This window comes from Melanaphis sacchari, unplaced genomic scaffold, assembly GCF_002803265.2.
Source record: "Melanaphis sacchari strain LSU unplaced genomic scaffold, SCAv2.0 Contig74_pilon_pilon, whole genome shotgun sequence".
NCBI classification, from domain to species: Eukaryota; Metazoa; Arthropoda; class Insecta; order Hemiptera; family Aphididae; genus Melanaphis; species Melanaphis sacchari.
Genome location: NW_020271531.1, coordinates 647,363 through 661,568, shown reverse-complemented (window position 1 = coordinate 661,568; position 14,206 = coordinate 647,363). Strand labels below are relative to the sequence as shown.

General features: G+C 26.8%; 2 protein-coding genes across 4 annotated transcripts; one reads left to right on the top strand and one right to left on the bottom strand.

Moving 5' to 3' along the window:
* Window positions 1-695: 695 nt before the first annotated feature.
* On the bottom strand, window positions 696-13,791 carry LOC112601016 (RNA-binding protein squid-like). 2 transcript variants are annotated; one of them, XR_003115026.1, is made up of 4 exons: window positions 13,511-13,791; window positions 13,049-13,336; window positions 11,763-12,770; window positions 696-711 (listed from the first exon to the last, which is right to left on the bottom strand). XR_003115026.1 is itself a non-coding variant. In XM_025348412.1 (3 exons), the coding sequence occupies exons 2-3, from the start codon at window positions 13,328-13,330 to the stop codon at window positions 12,198-12,200; spliced, it is 855 nt and encodes a 284-aa protein (XP_025204197.1). In that variant the 5' UTR covers window positions 13,331-13,336; window positions 13,511-13,791; the 3' UTR covers window positions 11,403-12,197. The 2 variants fall into 2 exon arrangements, 1 of the variants encoding a protein (XP_025204197.1); XM_025348412.1 differs by lacking the exon at window positions 696-711 and having other exon boundaries at window positions 11,403-12,770.
* Window positions 3,653-7,161, top strand: LOC112601017 (ADP-ribosylation factor-like protein 4A). Of its 2 annotated transcripts, none has more exons than XM_025348413.1 (3): window positions 3,653-4,620; window positions 6,251-6,554; window positions 6,655-7,161. In XM_025348413.1, the coding sequence occupies exons 2-3, from the start codon at window positions 6,277-6,279 to the stop codon at window positions 6,980-6,982; spliced, it is 606 nt and encodes a 201-aa protein (XP_025204198.1). In that variant the 5' UTR covers window positions 3,653-4,620; window positions 6,251-6,276; the 3' UTR covers window positions 6,983-7,161. The 2 variants fall into 2 exon arrangements, with proteins under 2 accessions (XP_025204198.1, XP_025204199.1); XM_025348414.1 differs by lacking the exon at window positions 3,653-4,620 and adding an exon at window positions 4,627-4,768.
* Window positions 13,792-14,206: the final 415 nt, after the last annotated feature.

Genomic DNA, 14,206 nt, shown 5'->3' with positions numbered 1-14,206 from the left:
TAGCAATAAATCCATTTATGAAACTTTTATTTTGCATTTTTTAACATTTTTAATTTTTAAGGTTATTTTTTTTATTGTTAGGTCATATTTTCCTTTTTTAGTTCATTTTCTGGTATTTTTAATTAAATTCTGTCAATTAACATCTTTAAAAATCTAATTATTAACAAAACAAATACATAAAAAAAAAATTAAAAATGTTTTAGGTGAATAGCATTATAAAAAATTCAAATTAAATCAAAATTATTATTATTTTATTAAATAAACACATTTTTATGCATGTAAAATGTGATGCACTAAATTTATAATATCCTATAATATAAATATAAAAACTAAATCAAAAACCATTTTTAAGTGTATTTTGTACTATAATTTTTGGCATTTTATATTGCATATTTTACATATTTTATTTCATTTTTCTGACATTTTCTGGCATTTTTAATGTATTTTTTAAGGTTTTTTAGTGCATTAAATTCACAGCTCTAAAAAGAAGCTTTGAATTATCTGCTGCTAATTCTTTTAAAGTACCATATATGTTTAGATTATATAATTTTTAGCGACGGCCATTTCAGCTTTTGATGAATTAACAGAAATACTTAACAAATCCAAAAGAAATATTAAATATAAAATTAAATTTTAACCAATATATAAAGTATATGGTTCTCATAAAATATTATCGCTATATTTACTTTATAATGATCAATGAAGTAAGTACTTTGTTCAAAATGTAGATTGAAAAAGTTATTGTTATATATATTAACATAGCTCAAGCTTAATCATTCTAAATTTATTATAAATTTACAATACAAAATTTATGCATCATTAACTTTAAACGCGTTCACATAATATATACATATCGGATATCATGTTTAAGAACTACGTAATACATTTTACAATTTTTTTTGATAAAAAACCTGAAATTTGTTAAAAAAAAATTAAAAAATGTAGAAAGCTATACACATTTTTGGGGGGCTAAGTCCCTCTAAGCCCCTCCCCAATTTACGTCTAAGGTTACAGAAAATTAATTGTCTATGAACTTTGGAACAGGTACATCTGAAGGCAGTGTCCTATAAGTTAATTTTTATTTATTTTATTTTTATACATCAATAATATAATATTAGTAACACTGACATTGATGCTCAAATTAGTCAAATTATAACCTATGCCAACGATATCCGTTTATTTTTTCTAGATGATAAGATATAAATTGGGGGCTGGGTCAAGGAAAGTCATTGAAAGTTTAAACTGTAAGTAAAACGATTAATTTAATAAAAACTATGTTGATGAATTTCATTTAAAAAAAAAAACGTATATCAATACTGCAGTGATGATCTAATATTCTAATATTATATTCTTGCGACTATAACTTTGCCATCTTGCTTTGCAATAGTATTCTATATCATAGTCCATAGACATAGACTACAATAATAATCTCGAATGTCAGATATTTAAGATTTGTTTTCGATAAAAATATGCGTTGGTATTTTATTTGTCAATAATTTAATTATGTTACTACTGAGCTTGAGTTTTAATTTCTATAAATTACGTAATATTGTTATACCGATCCAAACGTTACATATGCCGTCAAGTATTCTTTGCTCTATACAAAGCCTATTTATATATATTTATATCAATATATCATTAAAAAATAATTTAATTATGCATATTTATAAGACAACATTTAACTTAAAAATCAAATTATATACGTCATCATAATTACAAATGTTTATTAGATAACATTTAAACTTAAAATAGAATTCAAATTATATACGCTATAATAGATTATTATAATTTACATTTAAATTAATTTAGTAAATAAATGTAAATAACCTTAAGAATTAACTCAATAAATTAAATAGTTACATCACATATGTCTATAGTGCACCGAAAATAAATATAACAGCTTTCAATAGTCTCAAAGTAGATTTCTATGAAATTCCTACTACAATCAACATTCAGCCTATATATTCAAAGAATCCAATTATTGTTACAAGAAAAAGAAACTTACTCAATTCTATTATATAAATCATGCTCTATTATAATAAATTATTTAATATCACGATGCTCAATACTGGAAAATGCACAAATGGTAAAAAATGGATTTTTACGGAAATACCGGAAATTGGCAGAGCGCACGCTGTTCTGAAATCCACTAAAGGCTAACTTGTCATCTTCCCCTTAGAGGAGTCATAATAGAACTAAGAATCTTTGTAATATGGTTGATTAACCATATTTTTTTTTATTATTGTTAAATTGTTGTTTTTTTTAAATTAAAAAAAAAATTTAGAAATAGGTTCTATGTACATTTTGAATTAATTATTTCATTTAATTATATTTACTATTATATATAATATTTTATATACTTATCTATAGTTTGTTCAAACCCCCTTCATTGATTTTCATTTAATTATTCAGTTAACATATTTTGAATGACCTTTTTTTTTGGCTATACCGTCCCTGATATATACCTAAACTTAACTCCCCCCATTTAAAAATTCTAACTATGCCACTGGAAGGTATGTTATAGTTAACATACCTGAAATCAAGCCTGAAACAGCCAGCAGATTGATAAAAAAAAAAGTTTTAAAATTGAAAATTGAAAATTGTTAATATTATTCATTATTACAAACTATTATTTTATGTAGATGCTTAACACGAAAATTAAAAAGAAGTTACCTAGTCAATTGATTGTTTTTATTTTTATAAACAATCATTATTACAAATTACCTATTTACTATTATAAATAAATATTACTTAGTAAGTATTATTACTTATAAGTTATATTTACAAACATTTTAAAATTATTATTTACAATGAAAATAGCGCATTAAAATAAAACAATTTGTTTTGTATATCATGGGTAGAGTCCGAATTTATTTGTTTTTACATATCGTTTTTGAGTATATACAGTCTCATAAAAATAAAAAATGTTGATAATATGGTATACAGCAGACAGTAGGTAGTTTAGCCGGCACAGTCTCAATGGATAACAGTCCGTGCTCCATAGGTTTGTTCCACGTAAACAATTTCCTACTACAATCCGAGAACGGAAATACGTTTGTGCAATCAGAAAAAAATCATTAAAAAAAACCCTACATCATGTCATTTTGTCAAAAATTAGATATACGTAAAAATTCCTATTAAAAGAAATAGTACTGGGAACTTTTTATTCTGTCCTAAAGTACAAACTAGATTCAATTTGCTAGTTATCAGAAATCATCACGATTTTTGGAAATCAATATTTATCGATTACCTACCTATTTACCTATCGTCTACACATAAACAAAAAGAAACACACACACACACATCAATACGTCATTGTAAAATCAATTAATTCATAGCTCCATTCAGAACCTAAATGTATACTGTAGCATAGTATACCAACAATTATTTAGTGTGTGGCATTGTGGCGTGAGTGAGCAATGGCCAATATAAGTGGATGAATATTGAGGCCACTGGCCGGTCGGACTACTCAGATCTCGGACTGTTCAGTGTTCAGACATAGAGCACGTCAGCGCACTGCGCGAGTGTGGTATCGCCGTAGCGATGCGTGACGTGTGTGCGAGAGTGCGGACTTGCTGCCGTCTACATTATCAATTATCACTATAATATAGTCAGTAATATCGAAATATTTAGTCATACGTTTATTGTCTATCATCACAGAATAAAATCATCCAAGGTTAGGACGGTTAGGTTGTAAACATTGAATAATTCAAACAACTCATTCTGTATCATAGTTTGTGACTTACTCATTTAAAAAATTCACGAACATTTCTATAAATCTCGATAATCAATGTTTTATTATGTTTTGTATGAATAAAAAATAAAAATATGATATTATCACATGATATCATTAATATTTCCATACGCAATTATTGTCATGGTGGCAACAATCTTTTCGCCCGTTACAGAAATCGTTGATAAGAATATTATGGAAATCAGCTGGTAAACAAATAGCAGGTATATATATATATGTATGATAAAAAAAAAATTAAAAAAATAGGTACAACATATTTTCGAGATGCCTTCGGGACGTGAATGTTGATGACGATGATGTGAGGCGTGTGCGTGTGAATGCGTCGTTTGTGCGTCTGTTGTCGTGCTCCGCAGTCGGTCGATAGAATTATAGTATTAGTTAAAATACCGAGTTAATAACCGTAATTACACATTAGCGTTAATAATAATAATAATAATAATAACAATAACTATTAAACGATATACGTACGTAGTTGGTATGACGACGTTATTACAACACCGATCAATCCGATAACCGATTTCCAAAAGAGGTTCACCGTATCGATTTTTTTGATTTTTTCCGTTTGTCCGTCCGTCGCGTAGGCATCTTGATCACCGGATATCGCAGTGCACGGGAAACGGACCAGTTTTTGCGTGAGCGAGAGGAACGGACCCGCTGCCGCAGTGTCCAGTTTAATAAGTCGCTGACCGATCTTTTACCGCCTACACGCAACGAAAACAACAACGATCACGGCAGTCGTACGACGACGACACTGTCATTGCCGTCCGAATGGTGGCCAGCCACCGTCCAAATGCAGTTGACGTCCAACTTGGTGGCCGCCGCCAACTATGCGATCCCGTGACGGGCAACGTAACATTTTGATTCAGGTAAAAAAAAATTTTTGATCCGCCAACGCCGTCTTGTATGACATACACATAAATTGTTCATACGTTCACTGTTCATAACCATACGCGTCTTGTCCGATTCTATGTTGTGCTGTTATCCATCCACTGGGCTAATTTGCAAAGCGCAAGTGTGAGTAAATCCTTTCAACGCTACCTGTTGTACGTAAGACATCCTTAAGAACAATCTCAAATAATATTTATTACATACACTTATTCTATTACACGTTTCAAGTTTCAATTGTACACATATTGAAAATTAATTATTTTTATAGGTGTAGATTAATTTTTAATTAGGTTATAACATAATTATCAATATTCAAAATTTATATTAAACAACAAGTGTTTTTAATATGTTTTAGGGATTGATAATTGTCCTATTACTAAAATAGGTATACTATGGTTAGTTTTCAATATATTTAACTCTACCAAAGACTTGTTAGGTATATAATTTTGAGTAAATGTATAGGAATAATTATATTTTTTTTAAAGTAAGATGTTCTTATAATAATTTAATTGATGCGTAGGACTATAGGAGTAAGTAGCCAAGTAGATAAAATCAATTTATGTTTTAAAATTATTTTAAGTTGTGAAATTTCTCATAGAATGTATCTTCTTTTGTATTGATATTATAAGTGTTGTTCAAACGGCTTATAAATACCAATAGATTTTAGTAGACAAATTTCTTAAATTTTAATTTATATTTTTTATCAATTATCAGTACTTATTTTAAATATTTTCTTTTAGGTAAATGGAAAATTAAATTAATAATAAATTAATTATTAATATAAACTTAATTACTTGTTAAAAAATGTATTCATTGACTAATTGATTACTATTCATAATTAATTATCCCAGATTATAAAAAACTCAACTAAGTATATACCTATATATTATTTAAAAAAATATATTTATTTATTAGTCTTGTACCTATATGTGTGTTATTTTGATTTATTTAATACCTTCTTTAAATATATATATATATTGGATAAAAAAACATAGATAATAGTAATGATCTTTATTAAAAGAAAATAGTTGATAAAATATCAAGCTATCAAACTAAATACTAAACCTATTGACGAGTTGTATGAAGCTTCAATCTTAAAGTTGTAATTATTCTAAATTACTTCTTTCTAGATCATTTTATTCAGTTATCTAGGTATTGGCACACATATAATATTTTCTCATAGTCTGTGGTAGTAATAAGTTTGAAATAATCCTGGTTTGAGTATTATAATAGAAGGGCTGACGGAAATAACGTGTTATATAACAATTCATACATTTTAAAGTATCAAGTAAAAACAAATAACTTATAATTTCTCTTAAATATTATTTGAATAGCACATAGTACGTTCTTTTAATTTTAAACATAATCATATTTGTATATTATAATATAGCATAATATATATAGCTTCATAGCACGTTATTCCGCAAAAAAAAAAAAAATGAAATCATAAAAAGCGTTACATAGTACGTCATTTCCGCCGACCCTTTAATTATTAAAATTTGGTTACCTATTTTTATGTAATATTATTATAGGAATTAAAATATTATTAAATTTATTAAATCTCATATTATTTTAAAATGTATTGGTTCTAAATTCATTTTTTTTCAGGGTGTTATGCGTTTGAGCATAAAACAATGGGGGCCAACATGGGTAAGAGTTCAGCATCTTTGCTGGATGCACTCCCTACACCACAAAGTCATTTGCATGTAGTCATGTTGGGCCTAGACAGTGCTGGCAAGACTACAGCTCTCTACAGACTTAAATTCAATCAGTATCTAAATACAGTTCCTACAATTGGATTTAATTGTGAAAAAGTAAAAGGAACTGTAGGAAGGGCTCGAGGTCAAACATTTCTTGTGTGGGATGTTGGTGGACAAGAAAAACTTCGACCATTGTGGAAAAGTTATACCAGGTAAATATGTAAATATTAATTTTAATTTTATATCTTTGATTTGAAAGTATTCAATTCTAAAACTTGTGTGTTTTTATTAAACAATTTTTTTTTTTTTTAGATGTACTGATGGTATATTATTCGTTGTGGACAGTGTAGATGTAGAACGAATGGAAGAAGCAAAAATGGAACTAGCTCGCACAGCGAGAGCTCCAGAAAACACAGGTGTACCAATTTTAGTATTAGCAAATAAACAAGATTTGCCAGCAGCACGAGATTCAGCAGAATTAGAAAGACTATTAGGTCTTAATGAACTGAATCATTTGTGGCATATTCAAGCAGCTTGTGCTATTACTGGAGATGGTCTTCAGGAAGGTTTGGATGCGCTTTATGATATGATATTAAAACGCAGAAAGTTAGCTAAACAAGTAAAAAAGAAAACTCGATAAATTAGTTAAATATTAGTATGACTAAAATTGTATATAAGAGTACTACAATGCTATTGGGATAATGAATACATAAATCCTGTTTGCACCATAGTACGAAATTTCCATGACATTTTTAAAAATAGACACCCTATAATAAATTTTTATTTTGATATTACCAATATTATGTTCTATTATTTATACCAAGTACATTTATTTAAATGACTTTAATGAGAATACTTGGTAGAAATTTTATTTAAAATTATTGCAACTTGGCACTTACTAATAAAAATTATCTATTATTGTGTTTACAGAATTTTAAAATCATGTATTACTTTTTAACAGTAATCCCACCGATTGTAAATATGAGTTTTATGTAATACAAATGGTAGCTATTTAGTAGCCTTATTTGATATGACCACCAAAATATTGAATGTTTGACATTTATCATTTTCACTTAAATGTTATTTGATTCACTTTAAAGAGCAACTAGTTTGTTATTAAATGTATTTGTTGTCACTCCATGGTGCTTTATTATTTTTGAAATGATATTGTATTATTATTTTTTTTATAGTGCAATATTTCACTCGTTTAATATTACTGCTGCACTAAAAAAAAATGTATTCAATGGAAAGTTCAACAGTTTATGTTTTTGACTATCATTTTTCTATTTGAATGTTAAATATTTATTACTTTACATATATATATATATATATATCTCAATTAAAAATCTGGAATTGAGTTTTAACTACTCAGATAACTTACTTGATGAATTATTGTTTACTTTAATAATTCTGATAAATTGGTGTTATACTCAATTTCAAGTTGTGCATATATTTATTTTATTTATAAACATTAGATTAGTTTTTTTTCTTTTATTAAAACACTAGCCAAATTGTTATCTGTTTTTTAATGGGTCTTCTACACCCTTATCAGGTTACCATGATATTGATTATCTTTATTATATTTTGTACTTGTTTTTATATTTTTCCACGTCCTTAAGTAAGGAAAAACTGTTCTAATGTTTATTATGCCCAACTTAATTGTGTATGTATACTACTTATAAAGTGTATATATATATTATTTAATAAGAAAATAATTATATATATATCGTATAGAGTGAATTGGATGATTAATTTAATATTTTAGTTTCCAATAATACCAAATATCAGACATCATAATTTTTGTCTGGGAATGAGTCAAATACATTAATTCACCTAACTTTGAATCTTTCTAAATATGTATTTGTATATTTTATTCTATATTTATTATTGTTTTGGCATATGTTTTAATGTAACCTTTTTTATGCTTTGTTATTATGTTTTTTTACCCTCATTTACAATTTTTATTTTAGCAAACTACTTAAAACTAGTTAAATTATTTTCATTTATAATTGTTTTATCTAATGAATAAGAATTATCACATTTTTTATGCTTTAATATTTTTCTTGTTGACCTATTCTGTTGTAATGACTATATTTTCAATCCTTTTTAATTTTTGTTTATGTATAAATTTGTTTATAACTTAATAACGAGACTGTTTATGTGTTTTGTTATATTTATTAACTTTTTATGTATACATAAATTAAAGAACTAAGTGTATAAACCTAATAATTGTCATTAATTAGCAATTATTACAAGTATTTATCATTAACAATAAGAAACGACCGTTTTTAAGGTTTTTTTTTTATTTATACATAATATATGTTATAAATTTTAGAAAATTGTTTAGCAGAAATTAATATCTTTGGCCTGTAATATAACTTGAATGAAAATTGTGAATCGATCATGAAATATATTATTAAATGTGAATTTATTATTATTATTTTTTACACTTTCAAAAAATAACATTAATTTTGTTTAAAGCTAGTAATATTGTAATACATATTATTTCTTTTGTGTATTAAAATTTGATTTAATGTTTTTTCTACATTTATTGTTTCTGTTTGAAAATAATAAATCACCAATTTAAATAAAAAATTAACAAGTGTGTTCATTATACCATTATTTAAACTAAAAAGTGGTGTTTCTGAAAGTGATACAACTTTTTAAGAATTTTATTAATCATCATTCATTAGGCTATACATCTCTAGCAGATATCTTTGTTCAATATCTAGGTCCGTCTTAAAGCATACTTTTTAACACATTTAAATTGGACCATTCATACTTATAATCCAAAACAAATCAAGTTTCTGGTAAATGTTTAAGGTTTCAACTTCAACAGCAAGAACATTGGCCTGCGTTTATACATGTTCAAATTATTTGTTATTATGGTTTGCTTAACTCCGTACTCAATATTATGTACTGAATAAAACTAGTTCTATAAATATACTTTTATGTATGAAAAGTCAACAATGACTAATATTTAAAAATCAAATATTTGCTTGCGATTTGTAGTTACATGCTCTTGTATTTTCTTCTAAAAGATTCAAGTTTTACACTCAAGTACTTAACTTATACTGTTCTAGTATGGTAAAATACTATATTATATTTACTTAAATGACCACATCAATTCTTTAACCTTTAAGTATAATTGATTAAAACTCAACCTCAAGATTATACATTTATCTATATATATATATTTTATTTTAAACAATACTCATTAAAAGCATTTTAAATAGCAATCAGTTACTGTGATATTGGTCCAAGTTAGTGACTTTCATACTTAACCTTAATGTCTTCTTAACATTATAACATGGAATTTTATCAATATATAGGTTTTAATATGCTCTATCATTCTGTTTCTTATAAAAATCTTATATTAAAAATTAAGTGTTGATGTCAACTTTGAAAAGAAATTATGACAAGTTGGACAATCATATATTACTACACAATTAAAATTAAAAAATATAGGTCACATGTCTTTAAAAAATATGAATATCACTTTTTACCAGTGCTCTAATTGATTCTTTTTTACTAAAAATAGGAAATCATAATAAAACAAACATAACAATTAAATAATTAAACAAAATAAAATAAACTTCAAATTCAAAGTAAATAAAACATAATTTATCATAAATTGACTGTTTCCGTTGCTCATTCACAATTTTATCTGTTATAACATGATAAGTATAGATATTACTCGATTCTGACTTAATTAACATTAAAGATCAACTTCATATAAAGAGGTGGTTAATTTAACCATAAGTTTGAAAAAGTACAATAATTGTCTTCACATTAACTTTTTAGTTTCTATGCACATCAACCATCAAAGCTAGGTTAAACATGATAGGTTCAATATGTAATCTTATTTATTATATTTAGCTGAACACATTAAATAGTTGACAATAATACTTTATAATTTGAATAGTTAAATTTTACACCTTTAAAAAGTGAAAATGAATAAAATTTTAAGTAGCAGTATATTTTAAAGATTTAAGCCAAAATTAGTACTTATTTTAATGGTTAAATTTAATACAATTTTATTGTGATATAAAATTGAACACAATATATTTATTATTACTAAATATATTTTACATAAAATGTAAACTAAATATGGTAGACTTGCAACATTCAAACAAAATACAGGTATATTTGGACACATTATAACATATGATTGTAAATTATCTATAATTTGATAATTACAAGTACCCTTTCTCGATAAATTAATTTCCAGTCTTGTAAACTATGTTATATATCTATAAACAGACGCACATTCAAGAGGAATCCAATCAAATGTCGTTATACAAAAAATTCTAGCTTAGTTTTAATTTTTCTTTTAAAGTACTCTATTCTTGAAAGGTTTTGTAATATAGCTATTACATTAAAATTTATTTTGACCATAATAAATTTGATAAAAAATATCCAAATCGTAAAAATTAAATTTAGGAACATAGTATATATAATACTGAGGTACATTTAATTGTATCACAATAATAATAATTACCTATTTATATTAAATATATACATAATTTTTTTTTTTAAATAGTTATACTAGTAAATTATTTGATTTGATTTCTAATAACTATTAACAAAAAATTATCAATACATTTTTGTATTAAATTAATCTATTCCACAAGATTATAAATTAAAAACAACAGACAGTTCAAATTGTTTTTCACTTATAATTTAAAAATGAAACACTGTTGTACAAATAAATTAATGTACAATGTAGGCAATAATCATGTAGTGTTCACATTTTGATACTTAATAATTATAAGTTAAATATATAATAAGTCAATCAATAATAGTTTTAATTATTGATATTTAATGAAACAATGAAATAATTTAATAATGTTTTAGTTATCAGAAAAAAATGAATAACCTTAAGTAAAAATAGGTTTAAAAAAATAAAAAAATAATTTACAATATATTATTTACAAACGGAAAAAAAGTTTGACAAATAATTGTAACATAAAAAAAAAGTTTTCATTACGTAATTATTCTCATTTAGGATTTTTATATTTTATTATTTATGAAAAAGCACACAAAATTAATTAAACGTGAATAATATAAGAAAAAATTTAAATCAAACTTAATTCTAATACAACCTAATGAACAGACATATCCAGAAAATTAGATTAAATTATTATATTAAAACCCTTGTAATTTTTTAGACATAATTTTATAAAAACAAGTCTTCAAAAATATAATACTAAAGATGTAATAACACAAGAAGAAAATCTCCAATTTTTGGAATATACATATTTTTGTATATATACAAAAAAAAAAAAAAAACCAAAAAACAAAAATTGACTATTAAATATAATTATTGTTTGTTAAGCAATTAGTACTCAACACAAACATGGAAATAGTAATTCTATGACCATGCAATTTTAGATCTATTATAGTAGATTAATATTCACAAAGCCAGAAATGTAGAAATACATCGACTTTATACAAATTTATTCAACAACTAAATACAAATATTCAACACACTGAGGAAACTCAAAAGTTACAGATGTCAAGAATACCGTTTTGATTAAAGTTTAAATTGAAGTTACTTTTATAGTCAATAACCTCAAAGTACTTCATAGTAGGTAACTAAAATGATATACAAAAAAATTATAAATATTTATTTACATCATAATAGACCTTAATATTTGACCTGTTCAATTAGGCTTATAATTTTGTTATAAATTATAACAAACTATTGTATAATATAACAAAAAATTTTAAGTTATATTTTTATGGTAGTAAGTATTTAATATTATACAGAAATGCGGTGAAAATTGAATAATAACACAGTCTTAATGTGTCCGCCAGGATTATTCGTCAAACGTTATACTTGCCTCTTAAATTTAGTAAGGCGCATGTCGTGGATATGTTGCTTCTCGATACTTTCCACCACCATATGCTTGTGCTGGATAACCACCACCACCACCACTGCCACCTCCATAGCCAATTGCAGAGTAATCATATCCACCATACGCACCGTATGCATCATAAGCATTAGCTGCATAACCATAATCTGCAGCAGTACCATAAGGCGAAGCAGCAGCTGGTGCCATGTAACCTGGATATGCTGGTCTCAAGCCAAAAGTAGCAGGAGCTCTAGTACCACCTACTGGTGGACCAGTCCTGGTTCCAGGAGCAGTCATGGTTTCAGGATTGAACTTGACTTTTTTTACGTCTACTTCTTTACCATTAATAACTTGTTTAGGATTTTTCAATACTTGATTAACAACTTCAGAATCTTCAAAGGTTATGAAACAAAATCCCTTCTTTTGGTTTTTCATTTTATCAAAAGGTTGTTGATACTCGGATATTTGACCAAATTGAACAAAATAATTCCGTACATCTTGTTCGGTCATTTCAGAAGTTAAGCCTCCAACAAAAATTTTACAACGCAGTGGGTTAACTTTTTTAGTTACCTGTAATAACAGCATAAAATAAAATTATAGAAATTAAATCAATATTAATTTCAAATTATATAGGATTCTAAAATATATAAGCTATGTACATAAATAATGTTTTTTTTTTTTTTGAAAGCAAAAAATAAAATAAAAATAAGTACAATAAGTTTAACATATGAGGTAGTATATTTATGACTTATAAAAGACATGTAGAAAATTGTTTTCCCTTAGTCAATGAGATATTGAATTATATAAATGTATATTCAGCCAAACAATCTAAATAAACAACAACTAACCCTTTTAGGATCAACTTTTTTGTTTGCGATAAAGTGATCACCGGCAGCCAACAAATCGTCCACGGTCTTGGCGTTCACAAACTGCACAAATGCAAACCCTCTGGATTGTCCGGAAAACGGGTCGGTCTTGATGTTGATGTTTTCTATCTCGCCATACTGTGAAAAATACTCACGTAGTTCTTTCTCGCTAATGGTTCTACCGAGGCCGCCAACAAACAGTTTCTTATCGTCATCTCGGCCAGGTCCATTGGATCGGCCATTGGCATTGGGTTGTTGTGCCATGTCTTCCTGTAACATATAAGAATATATTCGTAAGAATCGTCCACTAACTATAGAAAACGGAATACGTTTGCGGAAGTAACTACAACTATAATATAGTTTTGGTAGCTTAACACTGCCGACCAAACGTTTGCAGACACTGTGATACCTAATTTCAGAATTTAAAGATTTTAATATGCTCACCAGTTTACTAAGGTGTTGGCGGTAGTAGCCGTGGCCCGTGGTCCGTGTGAGAAAGTTTGTTCGGCGCCGGTGTTGTAGATACTATTGGCAATCAGAAACGCAACGTAACAAGACTAATTATTGCGGACGTGCGTATGTGTCAGAGTTTTCTCGGAACGGATAAATATTGTAACGATTTTATTATTATTTACACGCCAAACGCACACACATTGACGATGAAAGATGCAGATCGCGGACGGCAAACGCCATTTATCTCTCACTCTAACCGGGTTGTTTATTGGTTGCCAACAGGAGAAAAAGAGAGGAAGTAAATAAAACAAAATGGAGGGAATTGGCTATAGTGTTACCAACTAGTCGAACAGTTTGTGCAACGTATGGCGGCAAACCGATATTGCATTGAAAAAAAATAAACGAATAAATAACAGCGGTTAAGTGATATTTTTGTTTATTTTAGCTAATTAAGATTTATATTATTTTATTATAAAAATATTAAGGGCTGATGTAATTAAATCCTGGTGTTTGCAAGGATTCAGCGAATTGGATAAATTATTCCGTCGCTTTTTTTGATTGTAGAATAGGTTTAAATTGAATACCTATATACTGCCTAGTTTAAGTGTTTACCAGACAGACGACAGTCATCATCGACGTTTTACGGGCAACTAAGCCACGGCGGATTGAATTTATGTCCCGTCATTT

Bases quoted from the DNA above. Each gene is read 5' to 3' on its own strand.
- LOC112601016 (XM_025348412.1), bottom strand. From the start codon at position 13,330: ATGGCACAACAACCCAATGCCAATGGCCGATCCAATGGACCTGGCCGA. The intron at 12,771-13,048 runs GTTAGTTGTTGT...CTGTTATTACAG, and splicing joins AAAAAGTTGATCCTAAAAGG to GTAACTAAAAAAGTTAACCC.
- LOC112601017 (XM_025348413.1), top strand. From the start codon at position 6,277: ATGGGGGCCAACATGGGTAAGAGTTCAGCATCTTTGCTGGATGCACTC. The intron at 6,555-6,654 runs GTAAATATGTAA...TTTTTTTTTTAG, and splicing joins TTGTGGAAAAGTTATACCAG to ATGTACTGATGGTATATTAT.